The sequence below is a fragment of the Phaseolus vulgaris genome, chromosome 4, assembly GCF_051622355.1.
Source record: "Phaseolus vulgaris cultivar YP4 chromosome 4, ASM5162235v1, whole genome shotgun sequence".
In the NCBI taxonomy this organism is placed as follows: domain Eukaryota; kingdom Viridiplantae; phylum Streptophyta; class Magnoliopsida; order Fabales; family Fabaceae; genus Phaseolus; species Phaseolus vulgaris.
In genome coordinates, this window is record NC_143501.1 from 43,487,945 (window position 1) to 43,511,383 (window position 23,439).

Sequence of the window (23,439 nt, forward strand, 5' to 3'; positions counted from 1 at the left end):
CCTCCTCCTTGATCACACCCATAAACAAACAGTGCCTTAAAGGTACAAAAGTAAAATGCTATTTGTAACGTCTTTGGCACCTGTAATCCTCCCAAATATTCTCACTTTTGTAAGGATGAAAAAAGATTACCATTCCGCTCTCTCATCCACACCCACACCTTCAAATACACAGATCCAAACATGAATTTCACCTGCTCGCCCCTCCCTCCTCCTTGATCACACCCGGAAACAAAAAGTTCCTTAAAGGTATGAAAGTAAAATGTTATTTATATCGTTTTTGGCACCTGTAATCCTCTCAAATCTTCTCACTTTTGTGAGGAGGAAAAAAGTTTTCCACTCCTCTCTCCCATCCGCACCCACACCTTCAAATATACGAATCCAAACATGAATTATACCCGCTCGCCCCTCCCTCTTCCTTGATCACACACGGAAACAAAAAGTGCCTTAAAGGTATGAAAGTAAAATGCTATTTGTATCGTCTTTGACATTTGTAATCATCCAAAATCTTCTCACTTTTGTGAGCAGGAAAAAAGTTTCCCACTCCGCTCTCCCATCCGCACCCACACCTTCAAATACACGAATCCAAACATGAATTCCTCTCGCTCGCCCCTCCCTCCCCCTTGATCACACCCGGAAACAAAGAATTCCTTAAAGGTACGAAATTAAAATGCTATTTGTATTGTTTTTGGCATCTGTAATTCTTCCAAATCTTCTCACTTTTGTGAGGAGGAAAAAAGCTTCCCATTATGCTCTCCCATCCGTACCCATACCTTCAAATACATGGAAACAAACATGAATTCCACCCGCTCGCCCTTCCTTCCTCCTTAATCACACCCGGAAACAAATAGTGCCTTAAAGGTACGAAAGTAAAATGCTTTTTGTATCATCTTTGACACTTGTAATCCTCCCAAATCTTCTCACTTTTGTGAGTAGGAAAAAAGCTTCCCATTCCGCTCTCTCATCCGCACCCACACCTTCAAATACACAAATCCAAACATGAATTCCACACGTTCGCCCCTCCTTTTTCCTTGATCACACCCAGAAACAAACTGTGCCTTAAAGATACAAAAGTAAAATGCTATATGTATCGTCTTTGGGAAATGTAATCCTCCAAAATCTTCTCACTTTTGTTAGGTGGAAAAAAGCTTCGCAATCCGTTCTCCCATCTGCACCCATAGCTTCAAATACACAAATCCAAACATGAATTCCACCAGCTCGCCCCTCCTTTCTACTTGATCACACCCAGAAACAAATAGTGCCTTAAACGTACGAAAGTAAAATGCTATTTGTATCGTCTTTGACACCTGTAATCCTTCCAAATCTTCTCACTTTTGTGAGGAGGAAAAAAACTTCTCACTCCGCTCTCCCATCCGCACCCACACCTTCAAATACACGGATCCAAACATGAATTCCACCCGCTCGCCCCTCCCTGATCACACCCGGAAACAAATAGTTCCTAATAAGAGATTTCAAATTGGCTTTGTATAATTTTTGTTCATAAATTTTTTCAGAAATTAGCTTATACATATTAATGTAAATTTAGAATCTATGTATTTTTAAATTTGTTTATCTTTATCTTATACTTTTTTTTATTAATTATAGATAATAATAAAATTAATTTAGTTTATTATGTTAATTCCATAAAAATACTTATGGAAGAGCTGGTTGAGTCATATCTGTGGGTCATTGAATCAATCCATTTGAGTTTGGCAGAAACTCTGGTTTGAGAAACCTTATCCAGAAAGAAAAGATGAACAACATAGGCACAATCTGTTTGAAACCATGCATTCCTTTCCCAATACAATGTCCCAAACCCAGCTTCAGAAAATTCACACTCACAACAATACTTCGTTCCAGTCTTCAAGATTCTCAGCCACCCAACTCAAACCAAGAGCAACAACAACAACAACAACTCAATCTCTCCGTTCTTCGTTTCACATTGGGTCTCTCTCTCTCTGTTTTTTATCACCAATTTTTATCACCAATAAGGAATGAAATTAAATGGAGCAATTGGGGTCATGGTTATCAAATTATAGGGATAACCCGGAAACCCGTCCGAGGCCAAGAGTCTACTGCTGGGTCACGAGTTAACTCGTGGGTAGACTCGTTTTTGAGCAGACTCGGACTATACACGAACAAACTCGGTAGAATCGGTACAAACTCGCGAGTGAGAGGCCGAGTGAACGAGTTTCGAAGAAAAGCCCAAAACGACCCATGTGTGGGTCGTTTAGGGTTCTCGTTTCATACCTGGACCTGCTGCGTTCGTTTTTGTTTTGGGTGGGTTCGTCGTCGTCTTTCTCGCCTCGCCGTCATCTCGCCGTCGCGTTCTGTTTTCATTTTCAGGTAGGTTCTGCGATTGGGGGCTGGGTTGAAGCTGAAATAAATTTTTTTATTTAGGATGGGTTGAATCTGAAATAAAAAAAGGCATTGGGGTTTCGAGATTAAAGTTAATTTTATTTGGAGTAAGGTTTTGGCTGCAGAGCTTTCTCAGATTAAAATGTGTTGTTTCCCTACACAGATATAAGAGACAACACATGCCTACACCCTCACTTGAGGTCTTTTGTTAGTCTTCATCTGAGAAAAATGTTTGAAACTATACTAATGCCAGGATGATGCAAAGGGTATGTTGGGAGAAAACATTTAATTTCAAAGAAAGTGAGGTATAGTAAAATGCACAAACATTATAGAAATATATAAGCAGATGTACTTAGACCTGGTATCCATGTAGCAGATTTAGTAACTGTATTCTTTTCAACTTTGTACTACTCAGATATGTGCTATTTCAACTACTGCACTTCCTACTTTTGTAGTCTCTACATCATTGACCTCCACTGCCTATGTAAACCAAACACCCAGTTGCTATGTAGACAGACTTAGGCTAAGCTACAAGTGTATTTTCTCAGTGAACTAAGTCTTATCCGTCTGATGCAATCATCCTTTTGTTTTAACATTGTCTTACAATTGCATTATAAACAATATGACCTATATTGATCCCTGAGCCTACATTGCTATGTATACAGACAAAGTCAGATCTATTAATGTATTCTGTCACTGGATATAGTTTACCAAGTTGTCCTTGTTCAATTTCCCAGTGCAGACGCTTAGTATATATGCCTATACCAACTGATGGCGTTATCATGTTCTGTTTTGACACCAAATATGCTTATCCTTGGTGCAGCAGCTGATTTGCTCTCTGTTCCATGTGAATAAGTATGACCTGCACTCTTATGACAGTTTGGGAGTGTTGAGGGGTTTTAGATCCATATCAGAGTAGTGGTTGTTAGTTATACAGGTCCATATACTCTTCAAACTTGGACTACCTCTTAACAAAAGTTACCTTAAAGTTTTAATACACTCCACTGGGCACAAATACCAGTCTGTGTAAGAGAACTTCACAGCTGGAATTTTATTTTTCATCCAGGTCCAGATTTTCAATTGGGCCATGTGTAAGACTTCTGCATCTGCCTTACCATCCTTAGAATTTTCTCTATTTCTTTGCTCACAAAGACACCAGATTATTGCTATCCACAAGCCCCTCCACAGCATATTTTCCTTGGCTCTAAGCTGAAAAAACTAAAAGTGTTGGCGGACGGGTTTATTGTGGTGCCCTGAAACGATTCCCACCCAGCTATTGCACATATTCTAAACTCTATTTGCTATTTTACAAGTAAAATACAGATGTACCACATTTTCCTCCTACTCTTCACAAAGTGGACACATTGTGCTACTTAGTTATACCCCCTCCTAACTAAATTTTCCCTCGTAGGTACTTTATTGAGCATGACTTGCCAAGCAAAGTGTTGTGCTGGAGGGATTACTTTTACTTCCCAGAAAGTGTTCAGAGTATTAGTATTTTCCCCAGTGCAGCTGTTTTCTAAATATTTATACGCCGACTTCACTGTATATATTCCTTTCTCTTCTCCTAACCATCTCCAAGTATCTTCATTATCCATGAGGTTGGAAACTTTCTATTTCATGCATTAGTGTATGCTCTTGTGTCCTTTCACATACAAATCTGTTTCTTTTCCATTGTAGATCCATTCCCATCCCCTATCATCCCAACTTCTTAGTTCTCTTATTGTTTTTTCTTTACTATTTGTGATACTATACAATCTAGGATACCTATGTTTAAGAGTTGTCTCCCCAAGCCACTTATCCTCCTAAAATTTTATTTTACTACTTGATCCACTTTCCAAACAACACTCCTATGAAACCAACTGTTGCTGTTTCCTTGCCCACACACTTTGCATATGTCTCTCCACCACCGTAATTTGTATTTTACTACTTTGTTCTTGTTACATGTTGCCCTTGTGCCATATTTAGATATTGGGGCATCCTTCAATGCTCCCCTTTTCTCCACGCCTTGTCTCCATTTACATTTGGCAAGTAATGCTTTATTGAACCTACCTATATCCTTGATACCTAGCCCTCCCACCTCCTTTGGCTTACAAAGGTTTTCCCATTTAATCCATGCTATCTTTTTTCCTTCTACCTCCCAACCCCAAAGGAAATTCCTTAGCATCTTCCTAATTACTTGGTATACTGCAATAGGTGCTTTATAAAAGGACAAGTAATACAATGGTATAGCAGTGAAGATTGATTTTATAAGACAAATTCTGCTTGCAAAAGTTAGGTGTCTGCCCTTCCACTTTCTTGACCTTGTCCACCATTGGATCTCAAAATTCTTTCTTCCTAGGATTTCCTCCTATAGGTAGACGTAGGTACTTGAAAGGTATTTTCGTTTGGTTGTAGTTTAAAGTTTCAGAAAACCTATCCAATTCACTCTTCTCAATGCCTATAACTCCTATTTTGCTTTTATGAAAGTTTACCTTTAGGCCTGAAGCAAGCACAAAACATTTCAGGATGCTCTTTGTAGTTACAACATTTTGGTACTTGGCATTGCATACAAATAATGTGTCTTCCGCAAACTGTAGGATATTTATTTCCACTTCATTGATACCTACTTTCACACCTTCTAGCAATTTATTCTTCACTGCTTGTCTTACCAACCCAGCTAAACCTTCAGCCACAATTATGAAGAGAAATGCAGCTGTGGGATCCCCTTGTCTTAGTCCCCGTGTTGGTTTAAACTCCTGTGTTGGAGTCCCATTGACTAAGACAGAGATTGTAGATGATTCCATACATTCCTTGCTCCATCCAATCCATTTTCTACTAAAGCCTAATCTATCCATCATGTAATACAGAAAATCCCATCTCATTGAGTCATAGGTTTTTTCATAATCTACCTTTATTATTACCCATTTTGTCTTTTCCCTCTTAATATCCTCTACCACCTCATTTGCTACCAAAATGCTATCCAGAAGTTCTCTCCCTCTTATGAAAGCTGATTGGGAGGTATCTATGATATTAGGTAGCACTTTCTTTATTCTATTTTGACAACAGTTTAGTTATTATCTTATACAAAGCTCCCACCATGGAAATTGGCCTATACTGCTCCAACTTAGTGGGGACTCTTAATTTAGGCACTAAGATATAAAGGATGCATTACAGCCCCTTGGTATCTTTCCAAAACTCTTGAAGTTTTGAACTGCTTGAAAAATGTCATGCTTTATTGTTTCCCAGCTGTTTTTAATGAAATTAAAATCGAATCCATTGGGCCGAAGACTCTTTGATCCTTCACACTGCCACACTGCATCCCTTATTTCTGCCTCTGTGACATTGGGTCTCTCTCTAAACACAGTAACTAATCTTAATTAACCAACTTTAGGTAAATGGTTAAAACAACCATCTTCTAAACAGTAATGTGTAATTATATGGACAATATTTGGCATGAAACGAAAAGAATAATTTTTTAGCTATCAATTTTAGCATCTGTTTCATTGGTGTTTTTTGCTTTGCTTCCAGGGATACCTGGGTTGGATGAATCCTACTTGCCCAGATGGATTGGTTACGGCTTTGGTTCACTTTTGCTTTTGAATCACTTTCTTGGGAGTGATGCAGCCGCTGTTACACCAGCTCAGCTTGTAAGAGAAATTAAAGCTGAAAACTGCATTTTTATTTTGCATTTTTCATTTTTTGATTGGTCAACTTTATTTAATTTTCTGGGGTCTGGTTCAAAATTGTTTTGTTTTCCTTTGTTATGTAGAGTACAGAGGTTTTGGGTCTGTCTTTGGCTTCCTTCTCAATTGTGCTGCCCTACCTTGGTAAATTTCTCAAGGTAAGTAACTGGTTTTATTCTTGTAGAATTAATTCAATTTTCCACCGTAGTGAATAAGTTCAGTTACACTTGGAGACAATGTGGAGATCCATAGATTCAACAAGGGTTCCCCAAGAAGACCACTCTTTCTTTTTATAATATGTATATACCAATTAATTAACTCTACTTTTTGTTGATTTTTTAAATGACCATAGTCACAGTTTTATAGTAATCCTTGATATTGTGGAAAATTACGGATAAATAGAGCTGTATTTCGGTTGCAGAGACTTCAGAAACCTTGATGTTGCTGCCACAATTGTAGTAGTTGTGGACCCTTTTTTAAAATATTGCTTATAATCTATATGGAGCTCAAATATGAAGTTTTTCATGTAAGATATTGATCCTCAACCAAGTGTGGGAAATAGGGTGCTCAACCAGTGGACGAAAAGACTATACCAGACGGTACTGAGCAAATATTTGTCATGTCAACAGAGATAGGGAATGGCCTGAAGGAGGATCTGGCTTGGGCATCATATGTTTTGTTGCGTAATACAAATGCCATAGCTATGGTATGTCTCATACATTATCATTATTAATTTAAAGAAACACTTGGTTGCTGCTGGGGTTCTTCATTTGTAGGTTACCTATAATATAAGTACCACTTTAACCTTTCATTGAGTCTTAGGGAATGCCCTAACGTTGGAATGCCACAATCTTCCCTCTCCCCTAAACTTTTATTGTAAATGAAAAACCAAAAACGTATGGTAGGTTTGCCCCAAAATGAAGAAAAAGAAAAGGCCTAAAGGGACAATGATGTTGATAGTTTGTAATCACACAATTATATTTGTTGGGTTGATTTGAATTATATATGTTTGAGGTGAAAATTTGTAATTACTAGTTCAAAAGGTAAAACTGTCTAGTAAACAGTGTGTAAATTGCTCGCCATTACTTCTAGAGTATATGTATTGTGCATCATTACTCTGCCTACTGAGCTGACAGAGGTTATTAGGACTAGTTATAATTGTTAGAAGTTATCTAATCTGGTGGACAGTTAGATGTTTATATTGTAATCAAAGCTTAGGAGTTGTCATGTAAAATATAGATAGCAAGTTCTTTGTTCATTCATCAGTTCAATTCAGTGTTACGACTCTTCTTCTTCTACCTTATTTTTTCACTATCAATGTGTTCAGCTAATTCTAATTCAAGGAGAAATATGTGCAAGGGGATACTGGAACATACCAGCTGATACATCAAAAGAAATTCTTCTGGATTGGTTTAAGAAAAAAATTGAAAAAGCTGCCCTGTATGATTTGAAAGACACCCTATATTTTCCTCAAGACGCAGGTATTGAAATTTTTCTACAGTTTTGGATACGTAAGCATATGGAAGTAGTTTGTTTTTCAGGTTAAGTCTTGTAGGACATAGAAAAGCATCTAAACATTCAGTTGATTATTTTTAGTTGTCCAAAACTAGAATAGATGCCCATTAAAATTTCAAACTAAAATATGTGGTTGAAAAAATAATTTTACCAAAGACTAAATCCCAACATAGTTGGGTCTGTTATAGAAACTGGATCAGAAAACTTAGGAAGATGAAGTTACAGTGATAAGAGAGACAAACTCCTTTAATAAAAAGTATTACAAAAACACTAACTCTTGGTTCTTTGAGGGTCCAAAATCCTTCCACATATAGTTTTTCCTTCTCTTTTCTCTAGACCCCAAAAGTATTTATACAAGCCTCTCTTATTCTTTAACTAACTCTATTGACATGGTAACTAACTCGTAACTACATCAATTAGCTATATTCACATCTCCCTTATTTCTTCTCTCATAAACCTTTGTAATAAGAGTTCGTATGCTATCAGTCTGGAACAAGCATGTTTTTTTGAAGTGTTTCCTTTATCATGAAAGGTATTTGACCAAATTCTTGAAAATTCTGATCAGGAAGCCTATCCAACCTTTTCACTGACTGGAAAAGGACACCTGATCTTATTTTGAAATTAACAGTGATGCTGCCTCTGGTCGGATGGAGAATATATATGCTACAGTTGTATTTTGTGCTCGAGCTTTTTCCTGACTTTCCACTTCTTCCGTTGACAGATTTAACAAAAAATACCAGCTACTGGAAATTTTAATTATTAAGATGTAAGACACCATATGGAAACTACTGCATAAATTGTGGATCTTTTGGACTGTTCATTAGAAGATACGTACATTATTTTTGTTTTGTTATTTCCTAAACATTTACGACCCGGGAAAAATTCTTTACTGTGTCTTTATGTAAGAGAGTCTTTAGTTGACTGAGCTGAGTCTAAGAAAATAAATACTCAACTGCATATAAGGCCATAGATAATAATTTTAGAAATGAATGTCTTAACTTATTAAATGAATCCTTACGGGCAAGAAGTTCACTTCATTTTGAACATTGTATGGTTTTGTATTTTTGTTCAAAAATCTGAAAATTTGATGAATGCTTCAGGTTCTGAATTTCAGGATCTGGTACCTATAGGGACTCGTTGTCTTCTGATCCAACCAGTCTTACATGTTTCTAATGAGAGTGATACTGGCTCGCAAAACCCTGATGGATTCATTCTGCTGGCTTCAACTACAAGGTATGCATTTAGCAATAAAGACAAAGCCTGGATTGCAGCCGTTGCAAACAAATATAGAGGTAATAGTCTGCATTCTATAGGAGGCCTCTTTCTTCCTATTTAAATGTGAGCCCGTTGTGCAGATTTATTGTTGGAGTGGCTAGTGGTATTTTATTTTGATGTTTATGTGGAACTGAATAAAGTGGTCTATAGCTTATTTGCAACCTTATTTTGAGAATAATTCCAAGGATTTTAATATTTCACACTGCGTTTTTTAACTTTATTATTAGTTGATTTGTACATTATAAGATATAAAGGAAGTGGTATGAAAATCATTGGGTTGTTTAGCCCGTTGCAACCTGAAGAAGTAGACTACAACATATTAGCAACTTTTGTAAGAATAATTCTAAGCATTTGAACAATACATAAGATTTGTTTTTATATTGAATTATTTAGTTGATTTGTAGATTGTAAGATCTAAAGGAAGCACTGTGAAAATCATTAGATTGTTTACAACTCAACTTATAGTCTTATCTTCCTTAATTTATATATGCTTGAACTGAAGTTTCATGAACTGTACTTCTATTTAGCTTATAGATATTAGCTTCACTCACCTACTGTGGCTGTGTCTCTTTTATTATTGATATTTTGCTGTTAATAAGCACAGCCTGCTGTTTATCAAAGACAACAAAAGACATGTGATATGCACTGCCATTTCAATAAATTATAACAAAATCTGAAACACAGAAAAACATTTATTCTGTTGCCATTTCATACTTTTGAAAATCTTTACTGTTGAAAGGTTTTGAATACTTCCATCAATTTGTGTTTTACCCTATTTATGATCATCTATGGTTGAGAACAGGCTTCATTTGGTTTAGAAAATTGAACCACATATGATATGCACTGCCATTGTAAACTATTTATGACACAGGTAGGGTGGTCTAGCCATCTGATTTTACCCAAGGCAATGCAAGAGTATTTGTTGTACAAAGAAAATGAAGCATGAAATCTGTGGTACAGGGAAATGGATGGCATAGGATTTAACAGCTCAAAATCAAGACTTTCTTGTTTAAATTAAGGGAAGAAATTAGGACATTGAAGACTCAAGTGGAATATGTGAGGAGGGACTGATTTGCAAGCATTGGGATGAGGATTGGAGGTCAGTCAGTGGCAGTTCTTGGACTATGAACATTACCTACAAATTTTGGACAAGTGGGTGGTGGTGCATTGAATCGAATTTGAATCAATGGAGGCATCTCAAATATGAAAATTACTATTCGTCTTCATACAATGTCTAGCTTGTTCATCAAGGGTTTGTTTTGACCAGTTTTCTTATAAGCTCCTTCTAAGAGAGAAAAGAAAAACAAAGAAAAATTTAAATACCTTTTCATAAATTAAAATTAACCTATAGATAAACTCATTTGTTTAAGTTCTCGAATGTATGTTTCCTAATTTTTTATTTTAAACTCGTGCATAAGTTAATTTTAGTAATGAAAAAACAAATTTAATTTTTTTTTCTTAGAAAGAGTTTATGGAAAAATTGGTCAAACAAGTTTTGGTCTTACATATATTCTTTATATGGATTTACCAGAATTCAATGATGTATATAAGTTGGTCTTACTGCTGCAGTTACCATGTTGATCTGATATTCGGGTTAACCATGTTAATCATGTTAATGTCTCAATCTAGTTTTTCTCTACACTCCATAAATAGATTTATAAAATGTTTTTATTTTAATATGGAATATCAAAATTGCGGATTGAGTAAAGTTAAAAAAATCTAAATTGTATTTAAACTTTGAATTTTTATGATTCATGATGGGGAAGAATATTAGAATATGATATTGTAGATTTTAAAAGAAATGTGATATATGTAAGAAAGATGTGTTTCAAGAGGTAACTGAGCAAAACATTTAGGGAGTTTCTTCCTGCACCGTCACATTTTTCTTTCTGCTACATTTTTCTTCCTGCACCCTACATTTTTTTAAAATACCAAAATTACACTTTTACAGTTTTATATGATTCTGGAATAATGGTTTCGAAAGCAAAAAGTATTTTTGGAATAGGGGTTATGTAACTAATGAGTGTTTCCACAATAAGAAATTCGGAATCCAGAATAAGAAATTGGAAGACAAAAAAATCATTTCAGAATATTCTTTCTAGAATATATTTTTTTGATTTTTTCAATGGTAAATCCAGAATTAATAAAATGTATTCTGGAAAATATGTTCTAGAATATTTTGAAAAGAGCAATCTAAAAATCATTTTTAAAAGGGGTAAAACACATGCAGGAAGAAGTAAGGATGAAAAAACAGCCAGATTGTGGGTAATGAATCCTATAGGAGATGCTAGAGACCACTCTTTTTACTTTTTGCATTGCAGCACTGATTTTCATAATTTTTTTGACAAGTAACATTTTACCAACTATAAATATTACCTTACCAAAACTTGTTTTTGTAAGATTTCTGAAAACTGAAAACTGAAAAAGAAAATGAAAGATCTAGATAAATTCAAGACAGCTTTAAAGAGAAAAAAAATTCAGAGAATTGAGAGTAATCTAGGGAACATCGAACATATAAATGGATATTTTATAGGCCCAACATAAAAATAAAAACAATTTAAAAGAGGGCATTTGTTTTACCACCACCCTATTTTCTTTCTCCACCTAGGAGAAGTTCAAATTATTCCTAAGTTAGAAATATTTTAAATTGTATAATTTAAAAATATATTTTGAATTGTATAATTTGAAACTCAAAAAATATATTTTAGATGGTACAATTCAAAATATATTTTTAAATTTTAAAAATACATTTTGAATTGTATAATTTAGAAGAATTTCTCAATCACATGATCAAAAAATTCATAACTATATTTTAGATTATGTAATCTAAAATTTATTTCTAAATTACATTTCAGGATTATACAATCCAAAATACGGTATTCTTGAATTATATAATTTAAAAATTATATTTTATAGAAATTACATAATCTAAAGATCTAGAAATGTATTTTGAATTAAACAATGCAATCCAAAAAAATTAAAAATTTAACCGAGATAAGTTTTCAGATTACGCTATCTTTAGACATAGGATTAGGATTGTGTAATTGAAAACATACTTATCGAATGATAAATGTTATGGTTCATATTTATGATCTTCGTAGTGCTCCCGAGTCTCGTATGGTTCATGTAATCCAAGTATTCTTGTTGCAGCAATATTATTCCTATGTAAGGGTTGGTGCAACAAACACCCCAACATTAAAAATATTTAATGCCACATAAGAGGAACAGGCCTAGGGGCAAGTTACATCAGAAAACTTGCATCTTGCAACAATAACGAAGTTGACCACAAACTATTAAGAGAAAGTAGAAATAAGTTATAAGATCAGTGAAGGACAATGCAGAAAATGCTGCTACAAACAATTATGACTCACACCACGTAACATACGCGTTTTCATGCCAAATTCTTTTGCCTATTTAAGAATGAATCATTATTTTAACATCTTAGAAGTAGGAGGTATGTTACTGCATCACAACTAACCTTAACCTTTGTAGATTATTAACAACACATCCTACAAGAAAATTATGATATAAAAGAAAATTATGATATAAAAAGGTGGTAAAAAAATGGTAATTCTTTAATATATATTTACATACTCCATGTATAGAAAATATATAAAGTGTATACATACTATTTTTCTTCAACTAATTATATAGTGATATATTAATTATGGAATTATATCATTATCAAATTACGTATAATTGTGTATAATAATTATTCACAATAATAATATTTTTTTTTGTGTGAGATGGACCAAGTTGAAGTGTCTATGAACTAGCAATTAAACTTGGAATTTTTGATGAACAAGTTGTTGTAAAACAGAATCTCTTTTTGTAAAATAGATTCTATAATATTGCAAAACAGAAAAACTTAGAAACAGAGCATGTGCAGAAATGGAAATCTGAGTGAGCGCACAAACCTCCAAAACCCTCGTTCGTAGAGGACCAACGCTCGGAACCCTCGTTTCTTAGAGGTTGAACGTGGGATAGAGTCCCAACGTTCCGCAACCTAAGGGGACCTCCAGTAACGGTTCCTACCTTGAATGAGTCTTTCAGAACGTGCGTGCTCTCAACAGATCCAATCTGCTCTGCACTCTCCGGGAAGACGTTGTCTTTCTCTCCGTGGAAGCAGAGTTGCTCATGTAGTGGGATGCGGTTACTTTCTTCATCTATAAAAGCCGCAACCCTTTGCTTCAGAAGACACAACTCTCACTCATCTTCTTCATCTTCTTCACCCAACACCACAGTGAAACTCCTCTTCCTATCACCTTTAATTTATAGTTTTCTCTTTCATCTTTATTAGATTATTTTTGGATAAATCTTACTTATACCTAGAAAACAAGTCAAACCCATGAACGGACTCTCTCTAATCGATTTTTCACCTAATTTTTTTATCTAGGATAACGAGCTAATTAAGAATCCTTTATTTTTCTTTTACCTAATCGCTCTTTTGATTTTGGAAAAAAGATATTTATCAATATACTCTTTCTTTTACACATTTATCGCTATCCCAAAATACCAATAATGGAAACTAGCTATATAGTTAGGACTCATAAAAAAAATAACCCATTCACCAGAAAAGCTTTTCCCACATCAAGCACTAACCTCTTTTTAACGTACAATTAGATGGGGTAATGATCCAAATAAAAAATAAATGAAAGCTCGATGCTTTTTGTTTCCCTATTAGAATTAGAACCACGAAGTTCTATCCCTTTATTAATGAAACCCAACTTAATTTTTTTTTAGGAGCCAAAAATTCAAACAAAAATTTGAGCTGGATCCTATAAGAATGAAATATTTTTAAAATTCTTCATTGATACGACATGCTACTTTTTCCAGTCATTCCTTTCTGGATCAGTCGTGGTTTTACAAGCTCTACCAATAGTATCGACGAACCGATTTCTTCATAGAAATGTGTAAAAAATAGAGTCGCTCTTAAAAGCCGAGTACTCTACCATTGAGTTAGCAACCCCAATACAATTTAAAAAAGAAGGTGGATGTTTATACCCAATCGCAATCAAAAAAATAAAATTACAAAATGGAATTGTCTAAAAAACTAAAAAATGCTATACCACCTATTTATATACTATGGTTATACATTATATAATAATATAGAAGACTCTCTATATTCGTATATATAGATCTATTCTTTTCGTATATATATATATTCATGTTTACCTTTGAATTCACTTACTGATTAATCAATCAAGTTTTTCTTGTTTTTATCGCAGAAACAAAACTAATGAACCTACAATTTGATGAAGTAATAACGCCTATTTCACGTAAGTAATTTGATCAATTTATTCACGATCGGATTATATTTATTTGATACACTGTTGTCAATATTAGTATTGAAAAGTATTGAAAAAAAAATACAACATAATACTAATAATCTTATTAATTCGATTCTTTAGTATTATGTTATAATTAGTTCTAAGAAAAATTATGGAAATATATATATATTTTTTTATTCTAAAATGATATTCTAAACTAAAAAAATGTATAAAATTATAGAAATATAGAAATCAATAGGAAAATCAAAATTGAATATAGAATATTGAATATAGAATCAATTTCATATAGAAATGGAACAGCCTCCCTATTATGTAAAATTCACATCGAAAAACGAAATAGCCGGTTTCCCTTATAAATTGTAATAAATTTTTTCGTAAAATCTCGTCTACTTAATTACGCTTCTATTCCAATACGAAACATATAAATATATTGAATAATTAAGTATCTTTGTATTCAGCTCAATCCTTCTTTTAGGAAAAGATTGTGCCGAGTTTAATTGCAATTAATCCAAAGTATCCATTGCTTCGAATTCAAATTTGATCTCCTTCCATACTTCGCAAGCAGCAGCTAATTCAGGACTCCATTTGCTAGCCTCACGGATAATTTCATTACCTTCACGAGCAAGATCACGTCCTTCATTTCGAGCCTGCACACATGCTTCAAGAGCTACTCGATTAGCTACAGCACCTGGTGCATTTCCCCAAGGGTGTCCTAAAGTTCCTCCGCCAAATTGAAGTACGGAGTCATCTCCAAAGATTTCGGTCAGAGCAGGCATATGCCAAACGTGAATACCTCCCGAAGCAACCGGCAGAACACCTGGTAGAGAAACCCAATCCTGAGTGAAATAAATACCACGACTTCGATCTTTTTCAATAAAATCATCACGCAATAAGTCAACAAAACCTAAAGTGATTTCTCTTTCCCCTTCAAGTTTACCTACTACGGTACCGGAGTGAACATGATCTCCACCAGACAAACGTAATGCTTTAGCTAGGACACGAAAGTGCATACCATGATTCTTTTGTCTGTCGATAACTGCATGCATTGCACGATGTATATGAAGAAGTAGACCATTATCCCGGCAATAATGAGCCAAGCTAGTATTTGCAGTGAATCCCCCTGTTAAATAATCATGCATTACGATAGGAACGCCTAATTCTCTGGCAAATACAGCTCTTTTTATCATTTCTTCACATGTACCCGCAGTTGCATTCAAGTAATGCCCTTTGATTTCACCTGTTTCAGCCTGTGCTTTATAAATCGCTTCAGCACAAAATAAGAAACGGTCTCTCCAACGCATAAATGGTTGGGAATTCACATTTTCATCATCTTTGGTAAAATCAAGTCCTCCACGAAGACATTCATAAACTGCTCTACCATAATTCTTAGCGGATAACCCCAATTTAGGTTTAATAGTACATCCTAATAGGGGACGACCATACTTGTTCAATTTATCTCTCTCAACTTGGATGCCATGAGGCGGACCTTGGAAAGTTTTAATATAAGCGGTTGGGATTCGCAAATCCTCCAGACGTAGAGCACGCAGTGCCTTGAACCCAAATACATTACCGACAATAGAAGTAAACATGTTAGTAACAGAACCTTCTTCAAAAAGGTCTAAGGGATAAGCTACGTAAGCAATAAATTGATTTTCTTCCCCAGCAACAGGTTCGATGTGATAGCATCGTCCTTTGTAACGATCAAGACTGGTAAGCCCATCGGTCCACACAGTTGTCCATGTACCAGTAGAAGATTCAGCGGCTACCGCGGCACCTGCTTCTTCAGGTGGAACTCCAGGTTGAGGAGTTACTCGGAATGCTGCCAAGATATCAGTATCTTTGGTTTCATAGTCAGGAGTATAATAAGTCAATTTATAATCTTTAACACCAGCTTTGAACCCAACACTTGCTTTAGTCTCTGTTTGTGGTGACATAAATCCCTCCCTACAACTCATGAATTAAGAATTCTTGAAACAATAAGGTCTACTCGATATGACTTAGGAGTTAATGAAATCTTTTATAAAAATAAACTCATATTATCAATTCATCCCAAAGGTTCGTTATTATTAAATTAAACGATGGTATTTGATTTGTCAAATACATCATTATTGTATACTCTTTTCTCTGTATGGCGCAACCCAATCTTTGTTTCTTTTCAAATAGGAATCTCCTATTTTTGAATTACGGAATCGAAAGATCTAATCTAAAGAATAAAAAAAATTTACTCTTAATCTTGACAGTGATATATGTTGTATATGTAAATCCTAGATGTAAAAATAGGCAGCTTTCCCCCCCAGAAAAGAAAAAAAGAGGTCAAAAAAAATAGGGTAAGTCTAAAAAATTGTCTACTGAGGAAATACGAAAGCCAATGATAAAAAAAAAATGAATTATAAATTAAGGTACAGGTTCGAATTCCATAGAGAATATAGATGATATTATCTAGAATGCTAGAAAAAAAGAAAAGACTTTCGAAAGATTTTATCCAATTGAAATTTTGAAAATAACTGGAATAAGATTAAGAATTCAATCATTGAAAGTGAATAAGTAAGTAAACATTTAAAGGGGATTGGTTGAATAGTACCAAAAAATGGAGTACTAATTCCCATTTCTTATTTATTATTGAATTAACCGATAAATTTGCTTTATTTTCGAACATTTCTTTTTGATTTCAAAACTTTTTCGAAAAAAAAATTGGCTTTTGATATGGGAATCAATCCTACTACTTCCGGTCCTGAAGTTTCTTCGCGTGAAAAAAAAAATCTGGGACATATTGTCCAAATAATCGGTCCGGTACTAGATGTAGCCTTTCCCCCGGGGAAGATGCCTAATATTTACAACGCTCTGGTAGTTAAGGGTCGAGATACTGTTGGTCAACAAATTAATGTGACTTGTGAAGTACAGCAATTATTAGGAAATAATCGAGTTAGAGCTGTAGCTATGAGTGCAACAGATGGTCTAATGAGAGGAATGGAAGTTATTGACACAGGAACTCCCCTAAGTGTTCCAGTAGGCGGAGCAACTCTAGGACGAATTTTCAACGTGCTTGGAGAGCCGATTGATAATTTAGGTCCTGTAGATACTCGTACAACATCTCCCATTCATAGATCTGCGCCTACCTTTATACAATTAGATACAAAATTATCTATTTTTGAAACAGGAATAAAAGTAGTAGATCTTTTAGCTCCTTATCGTCGTGGAGGAAAAATTGGACTTTTCGGTGGAGCTGGAGTAGGTAAAACAGTACTTATTATGGAATTGATCAATAACATTGCCAAAGCTCATGGAGGTGTATCTGTATTTGGCGGCGTAGGTGAGCGTACTCGTGAGGGAAATGATCTTTATATGGAAATGAAAGAATCTGGAGTAATTAATGAACAAAATATTGCAGAATCAAAAGTAGCTCTAGTATATGGTCAAATGAATGAACCGCCCGGAGCTCGTATGAGAGTTGGTTTAACTGCCCTAACTATGGCGGAATATTTTCGAGATGTCAATGAACAAGATGTACTTTTATTTATCGACAATATCTTCCGCTTCGTACAAGCAGGATCTGAAGTATCTGCTTTATTGGGTCGAATGCCCTCTGCTGTGGGTTATCAACCCACTCTTAGTACTGAAATGGGTTCTTTACAAGAAAGAATCACTTCTACCAAAGAAGGGTCCATAACTTCTATTCAAGCAGTTTATGTACCTGCAGACGATTTAACTGACCCTGCCCCTGCTACGACATTTGCACATTTAGATGCTACTACTGTACTATCAAGAGGATTAGCCGCTAAAGGTATCTATCCAGCAGTAGATCCTTTAGATTCAACCTCAACTATGCTCCAACCTCGAATCGTTGGTGAAGAACATTATGAGACTGCGCAACGAGTGAAACAAACTTTACAACGTTACAAAGAACTTCAAGACATTATAGCTATCCTTGGCTTGGACGAATTATCCGAAGAAGATCGCTTAACCGTAGCAAGAGCACGAAAAATTGAGCGTTTCTTATCACAACCTTTTTTCGTAGCAGAAGTTTTTACTGGTTCGGCTGGGAAATATGTTGGTCTAGTAGAAACAATTAGAGGGTTTAATTTGATTCTTTCTGGAGAATTAGACAGTCTTCCTGAACAAGCCTTTTATTTGGTAGGTAATATCGATGAAGCTACTGCGAAGGCTACGAACTTAGAAATGGAGAGCAATTTGAAGAAATGACTTTAAATCTTTGTGTACTGACCCCCAATCGAATTGTTTGGGATTCAGAAGTGAAGGAAATCATTTTACCTACTAATAGCGGACAAATTGGAGTATTACCTAATCATGCGCCTATTGCCTCAGCTGTTGATATAGGTATTTTGAGAATACGTCTTAAAGATCAATGGTTAACAATGGCTCTGATGGGGGGGTTTGCTAGAATAAACAATAATGAGATAACTGTTTTAGTAAATGATGCGGAAAAGGGGAGTGACATTGATCCACAAGAAGCACAGCAAACTCTTGAAATAGCAGAAACTAATTTGAATCAGGCTGAAGGCAAGAGACAAACAATTGAGGCAAATCTAACTCTTAGACGAGCTAGAACACGAGTAGAGGCTATCAATGTTATTTCATAACAAGTTGATGCGTCCAAATATCCGAAAACAAAAAAAAGAAAAAAGAAACAGTTAGAAAAAAAGAAAAAAGTAAGTAGAAAAACTTATTAGATACCACAGTCAAAGGTATCTAATAAGTTCTAACTATACCTACTATTGGATTTGAACCAATGACTCCCGCCGTATGAAAGCAATACTCTAACCACTGAGTTAAGTAGGTAATTGACGACTCCCCCTAAAGAAGAGTACTCATCTATCAGATCAATTGATTATAAATGTAATATTACTTATAAGCAATACCAACGCCCATTCAAATAATCTAATAAAGATGAAAAAGAACTATTGAAAAAGAATTGATTAAGATTGGATTTGATCTATATCAAAAGAATAAATTATTTCATTTCAAAATGGATTCTTGAAGTCATTCTAATCATAACACTAAATTCATTTTATTGATACATAAATGTACTCACAAATTCAAATATTTCATCGAATCATTGATAAAATAGATTCAATATGTTCTGTCCCTAAAGCAAATTTTAATTTTATTTTTTTATTGAAAAATTATTTTCAAAAATTTGCGGATCTCTATCCTTCTTACCTGACCCAATTTCCAAAATGCATATACTATTTGGATAAATCTATTAACATCAGACTTTTTTTTGAATATCATAAAAATTTTGAATATATATGTTGTTCTGGTTTAGAGTTTTGGTAGAAGAATACAAACAAATTTTGGCAACTAATTAAAGTTGGTAGGGACAAGTGTAAGTTGTTTTGGTTGTGATGTAGTGAAGAGGGTGAGTGAAATGATGAAATGAATTAGGACCTGGTACCTTGGAGTGCCGAATTGCGCCATTCAAAGCCTCATTCAAGACATAACAGATGACAGCAGAGGTGATTAAATAATGCTAAGTTTGTGAGTACCACTTCACATTAACTCACACAGATAACCCAAATTCCCAAACCCATATATAGCATGTACTTCATTATTGCCATTTCTTGGGACACCACAAAGGTCACATTCACACACCCAGTAGAATTCAATCTTTATTCAAGATTAAACACAACTTCAACAAGTTGCTTTGGCTTTATTGCATGCATCCCAAGAACACTGTGTTAGATTACTTTCTAACTTCATCACATATCACCTTTGCACAAAAATGTTTAACTTTGTAAGACTATTAACTATTCATAGTTTAAGAGAAAAATTTGATTCATTTTTTGATTTCAATGAGTTTGATCTTTTAATCTGATGTTAAGAGATTTATCCAAAATGATAAGAATCCACTGCTCCATCTACCTCCATTCCTATGAGCCACAGCAACCCCAGTTCCATTGAGTGCTTCATTTATTGCTATCAGTTTCCCAAAGGGATGCATAATGCATGGGACACATTTGTTTGCAATGAATCAAAGCTGAGTATTGAAAATGCATATATCTTGTTAAGCATGAACCAAAATTCTTGGACATTTTGATAATTCAAGCCTATGCCCTAGAGAAGATACTACTTTTAGGTGATCATGTATGCAGCATATATATGCCCCCCTTCCCCATTTGTTGTTAAGGACTTTTCTTTGTTTATTGAAGTTCATTGGTGGGGATTTTGTGGCAGTGATTGGGACAAAATGCTTGGCACACTTGCCTTGAAGCAGATGCCAAGTGGTCCATGTGTGGTCAAATGTGCAAAAAACCAATGAGGCAGCCATGTGCCCCTGCCACTACTATGGGGGAAAACATGTGAAGTGAGTAGTCAAATATCAATATATATGTCACACTAGACTCTACTAGAAACTAAGAAAAAAAACAGGGAGAAAAATACTATACACAAGACATTGAAGAAGGGGAAAAAACAAAAATAATACAAAGTTTTGCAGATCTGGCACCTCCCTGAGATAAACTATTTTGCTGACTTTAACTCAAGACATTGTATTTCACAAACAACTTGCCATCATTTGTTCATATTCAACTTTGAGACTTTAAAGATTAGCCCCTCAACTTACTCAGATTTTATTCAAGAGACTAATCTTCTTTTAGTTCTTCCATATTCATATAGAGACAAGATCAAATCCTTGACCAAATACTTGTTTGAGAGATATGATGTTTGATACTTCTCATAACTTCTGCATAATTAATTCAGAAAAAGGGACTAACCTCTTCCAGAAACTGTTGGTCACATGCTTAAGAGACTTGACTATCTATCAACCATATTTCACCAGTCAATTTCCATGATTCAAGAGACTAATCTCTTTCAAAAAAATGTTCTTCCTTACACATGAACCTCATCAGATTAAACTTCTTGATCACATATTTATCTGAGTATACCATGTTGACACTTGTCATGATTTGTGAATCTAGTTAATTCATTTAAATGACTAACTTCCTTCAAAAGATGTTATGTTATATACAAGAACCTAAGACTAACCCTTGATCAAGAGTTATGATGATTAGAAAATCATGTTACATTGTGTTAATGTTTATAATGATTGTTGAACTGAACACAATTAATTCATTTAAAGGGTGTTGTTTCGTGCACATGCATTTGAGATCAAATCCTTAATCAGGTTTTTAAGAGACATAATTAGTCACTATCATTAAATATAAATTAATTTTAAAGATAAAGAATAATTAATTATTATATAATAGATACTATATTAGATATTAAAAAGATTATTTATATTTAAAGTAGTTTATATTCACTACAAGAAAATCATCAAATAAAAATTAACTTTTGAGAACAAAAATAATTAGTTGCTATATTAACTAAATTAAAGATCATTTTAGAAATTAAAAAAAAAATTGGTTTCTAAATTAGTTTCTTTGTTAAATAGTTTCTAAATTGTTATCTAATTAGGTACCAAAGTTTTAACTACTAATTATTTAGATTCTAAATTTAGTAGCAAAAATCTTTGTCGCTGATTAGATATCAATTTAAAAACTATTTAACAATAATAAAAATTTATTTAGAAACCAATTTTTTTAATTTTTAAAATGGTCTCTAATTAGAAACCAATATAGTAACTAATTATTTTTTGTCTCTAAAATTGGTTTCTATTTAATGATTTTCTTGTAGTGATTATTAATAAAATTGATAAATTAATTTTTAAATTGATATCCAATTAACTACCAATGTTTTAACTACTAATTATTTTAGATTCTAAAATTGATAACTAATTAAATATCAATTTATAAACTATTAATTAAATAATAAAAATATTTTATATACTAATAATATTTTTAGTATATAAAATAATATATAATTTAATTAATATAATAATTAATTATTTTTTATTATTAAAATTGATTTTTATTTAATAATTTTATCTTTGACATATTACATATGTTAATGTTGTGACAATCTACGAAGATGTCTAATTAATTCTCTAAAAAAAATTGTTTTGTAAACATGAAATGAAACCTCTGATTACGTGCAAGAGTGTGTGATGATCTCACCAATCATATTGATACTTTTGATGAAGTGTGAACACTTAATTTGGACTCAAACAGTTTGATTCCTGATTGAAAAGCGAGTTTTCGGAATTTGGTGAATGGGAAATTGTTACATGCTTAAAGAATTGGAAACAGCATCCTTTTAGTATATGTCTCAAGGGAATGTTCTTACACGTTACTCATGATGCCATTGGAATCACCATTTCCAACATTCATAACCAATGCTTTTTCTCCACACTTTGAGTATCAATCCAGTTTCTCAAAGATCCTAGGTTCTTCTCTTTGTTTCTATGGGTCTTAGAGATCCATCAAGTTAATGAACTCTTGAAAAAAAAAAAAGTTGTGATAAGTTGGCAATTAAATAGTAAATTATTTTATATTATAATTGTTAAAATTAAAATATTTAAATTTATGTGAGGAGATGAAGAATTTTTTTTTTAAAATTTGATGAATTTTTCTATTATGAGCGTCGGAGTGCAAACGGCCACTAGGATATCCTTTGTCTTTGTGTTTTCAGACGATCATTAGAGGAAAGACACACGCGAACGCAAAGATTCTGGGTGCGAAAGTAATGTAGACGCACACGTTTCAGGTCAACCGGCAGGAATAATATTATTTTTTATGTTACTCATATTTTTAAAGAAAAAAATAAGTGTGTTGATTGACAAACATTTAAATTAAATAATTTTGTTGATTTACATAGGTTATAGGTTTTGGATTGGTTCTCTCATATTATTTTTCCTTTCACTTTTTTAACCATACTTCTCATCAATAATTAATTGATTAATTTTGAATATAATTACAATCCAATAGTTGATTTCACATGGATAATCTTTATATAAATTAGTGAAAATATAGGTGTTCTCACATCATTGTGTCTACATTTTTTCAAATATTTTAAAAGTTTGTTGTATTCTCTTTATTATAGATATTACATTATAAATTTATAATAATTATAATTTTATTGAATTAATACATGAAATAAATTTACAAAATATCATTGCAAATTTTACTATATATATGAAAACGAAAATACTAATTTAGAGTATGATAGTCTTATAATCAACAATAAATTCTTCTATAAATAGGATACCAAATAAAAAATGGTATTCATGTGCTATCTAAGTTTACTTAAAATTATAGTTAGAATAAGTAATTTTTTTTAATACGACGCACGCTTGTGTGGCTGCATGTGTACTCTTTTGTTATGGATATTGCATTAAAATTTTTAATTTTGTTAAATTAATATATGGCGTTAATTTACAAATATCACTATAAAGTCTATTTGTACTTACCTATAATTTATAAAAA

The 23,439-nt window shown here is 33.6% G+C and overlaps 1 protein-coding gene across 21 annotated transcripts; it reads left to right on the plus strand.

The window, feature by feature from the left end:
- Positions 1–1,654: 1,654 nt before the first annotated feature.
- Positions 1,655–10,451, plus strand: HCF208 (chaperone (DUF2930)). Of its 21 annotated transcripts, none has more exons than XR_016520500.1 (7): positions 1,655–1,943; positions 5,866–5,984; positions 6,107–6,178; positions 6,442–6,726; positions 7,348–7,501; positions 8,650–8,827; positions 9,682–10,451. XR_016520500.1 is itself a non-coding variant. In XM_090301551.1 (7 exons), exons 4-7 carry the CDS (start codon positions 6,640–6,642, stop codon positions 9,693–9,695), a joined length of 447 nt encoding a protein of 148 aa, XP_090157677.1. In that variant the 5' UTR covers positions 1,655–2,343; positions 5,866–5,984; positions 6,107–6,178; positions 6,442–6,639; the 3' UTR covers positions 9,696–10,451. The 21 variants fall into 21 exon arrangements, 16 of the variants coding, with proteins under 16 accessions (XP_090157677.1, XP_068502881.1, XP_068502879.1 ...); XR_011085500.1 differs by having other exon boundaries at positions 6,583–6,726; XR_011085501.1 differs by having other exon boundaries at positions 6,583–6,726; positions 9,771–9,837.
- Positions 10,452–23,439: the final 12,988 nt, after the last annotated feature.

Excerpts from the sequence above, each read along its gene's own strand:
- HCF208 (XM_068646778.1), top strand. The coding sequence starts at position 1,751 with ATGAACAACATAGGCACAATCTGTTTGAAACCATGCATTCCTTTCCCA. Across the intron at positions 1,944-5,865 it reads CGTTCTTCGTTTCACATTGG|GGATACCTGGGTTGGATGAA; the intron begins GTCTCTCTCTCT and ends CTTTGCTTCCAG. Across the intron at positions 6,179-6,582 it reads ACCTTGGTAAATTTCTCAAG|GGTGCTCAACCAGTGGACGA; the intron begins GTAAGTAACTGG and ends TGTGGGAAATAG.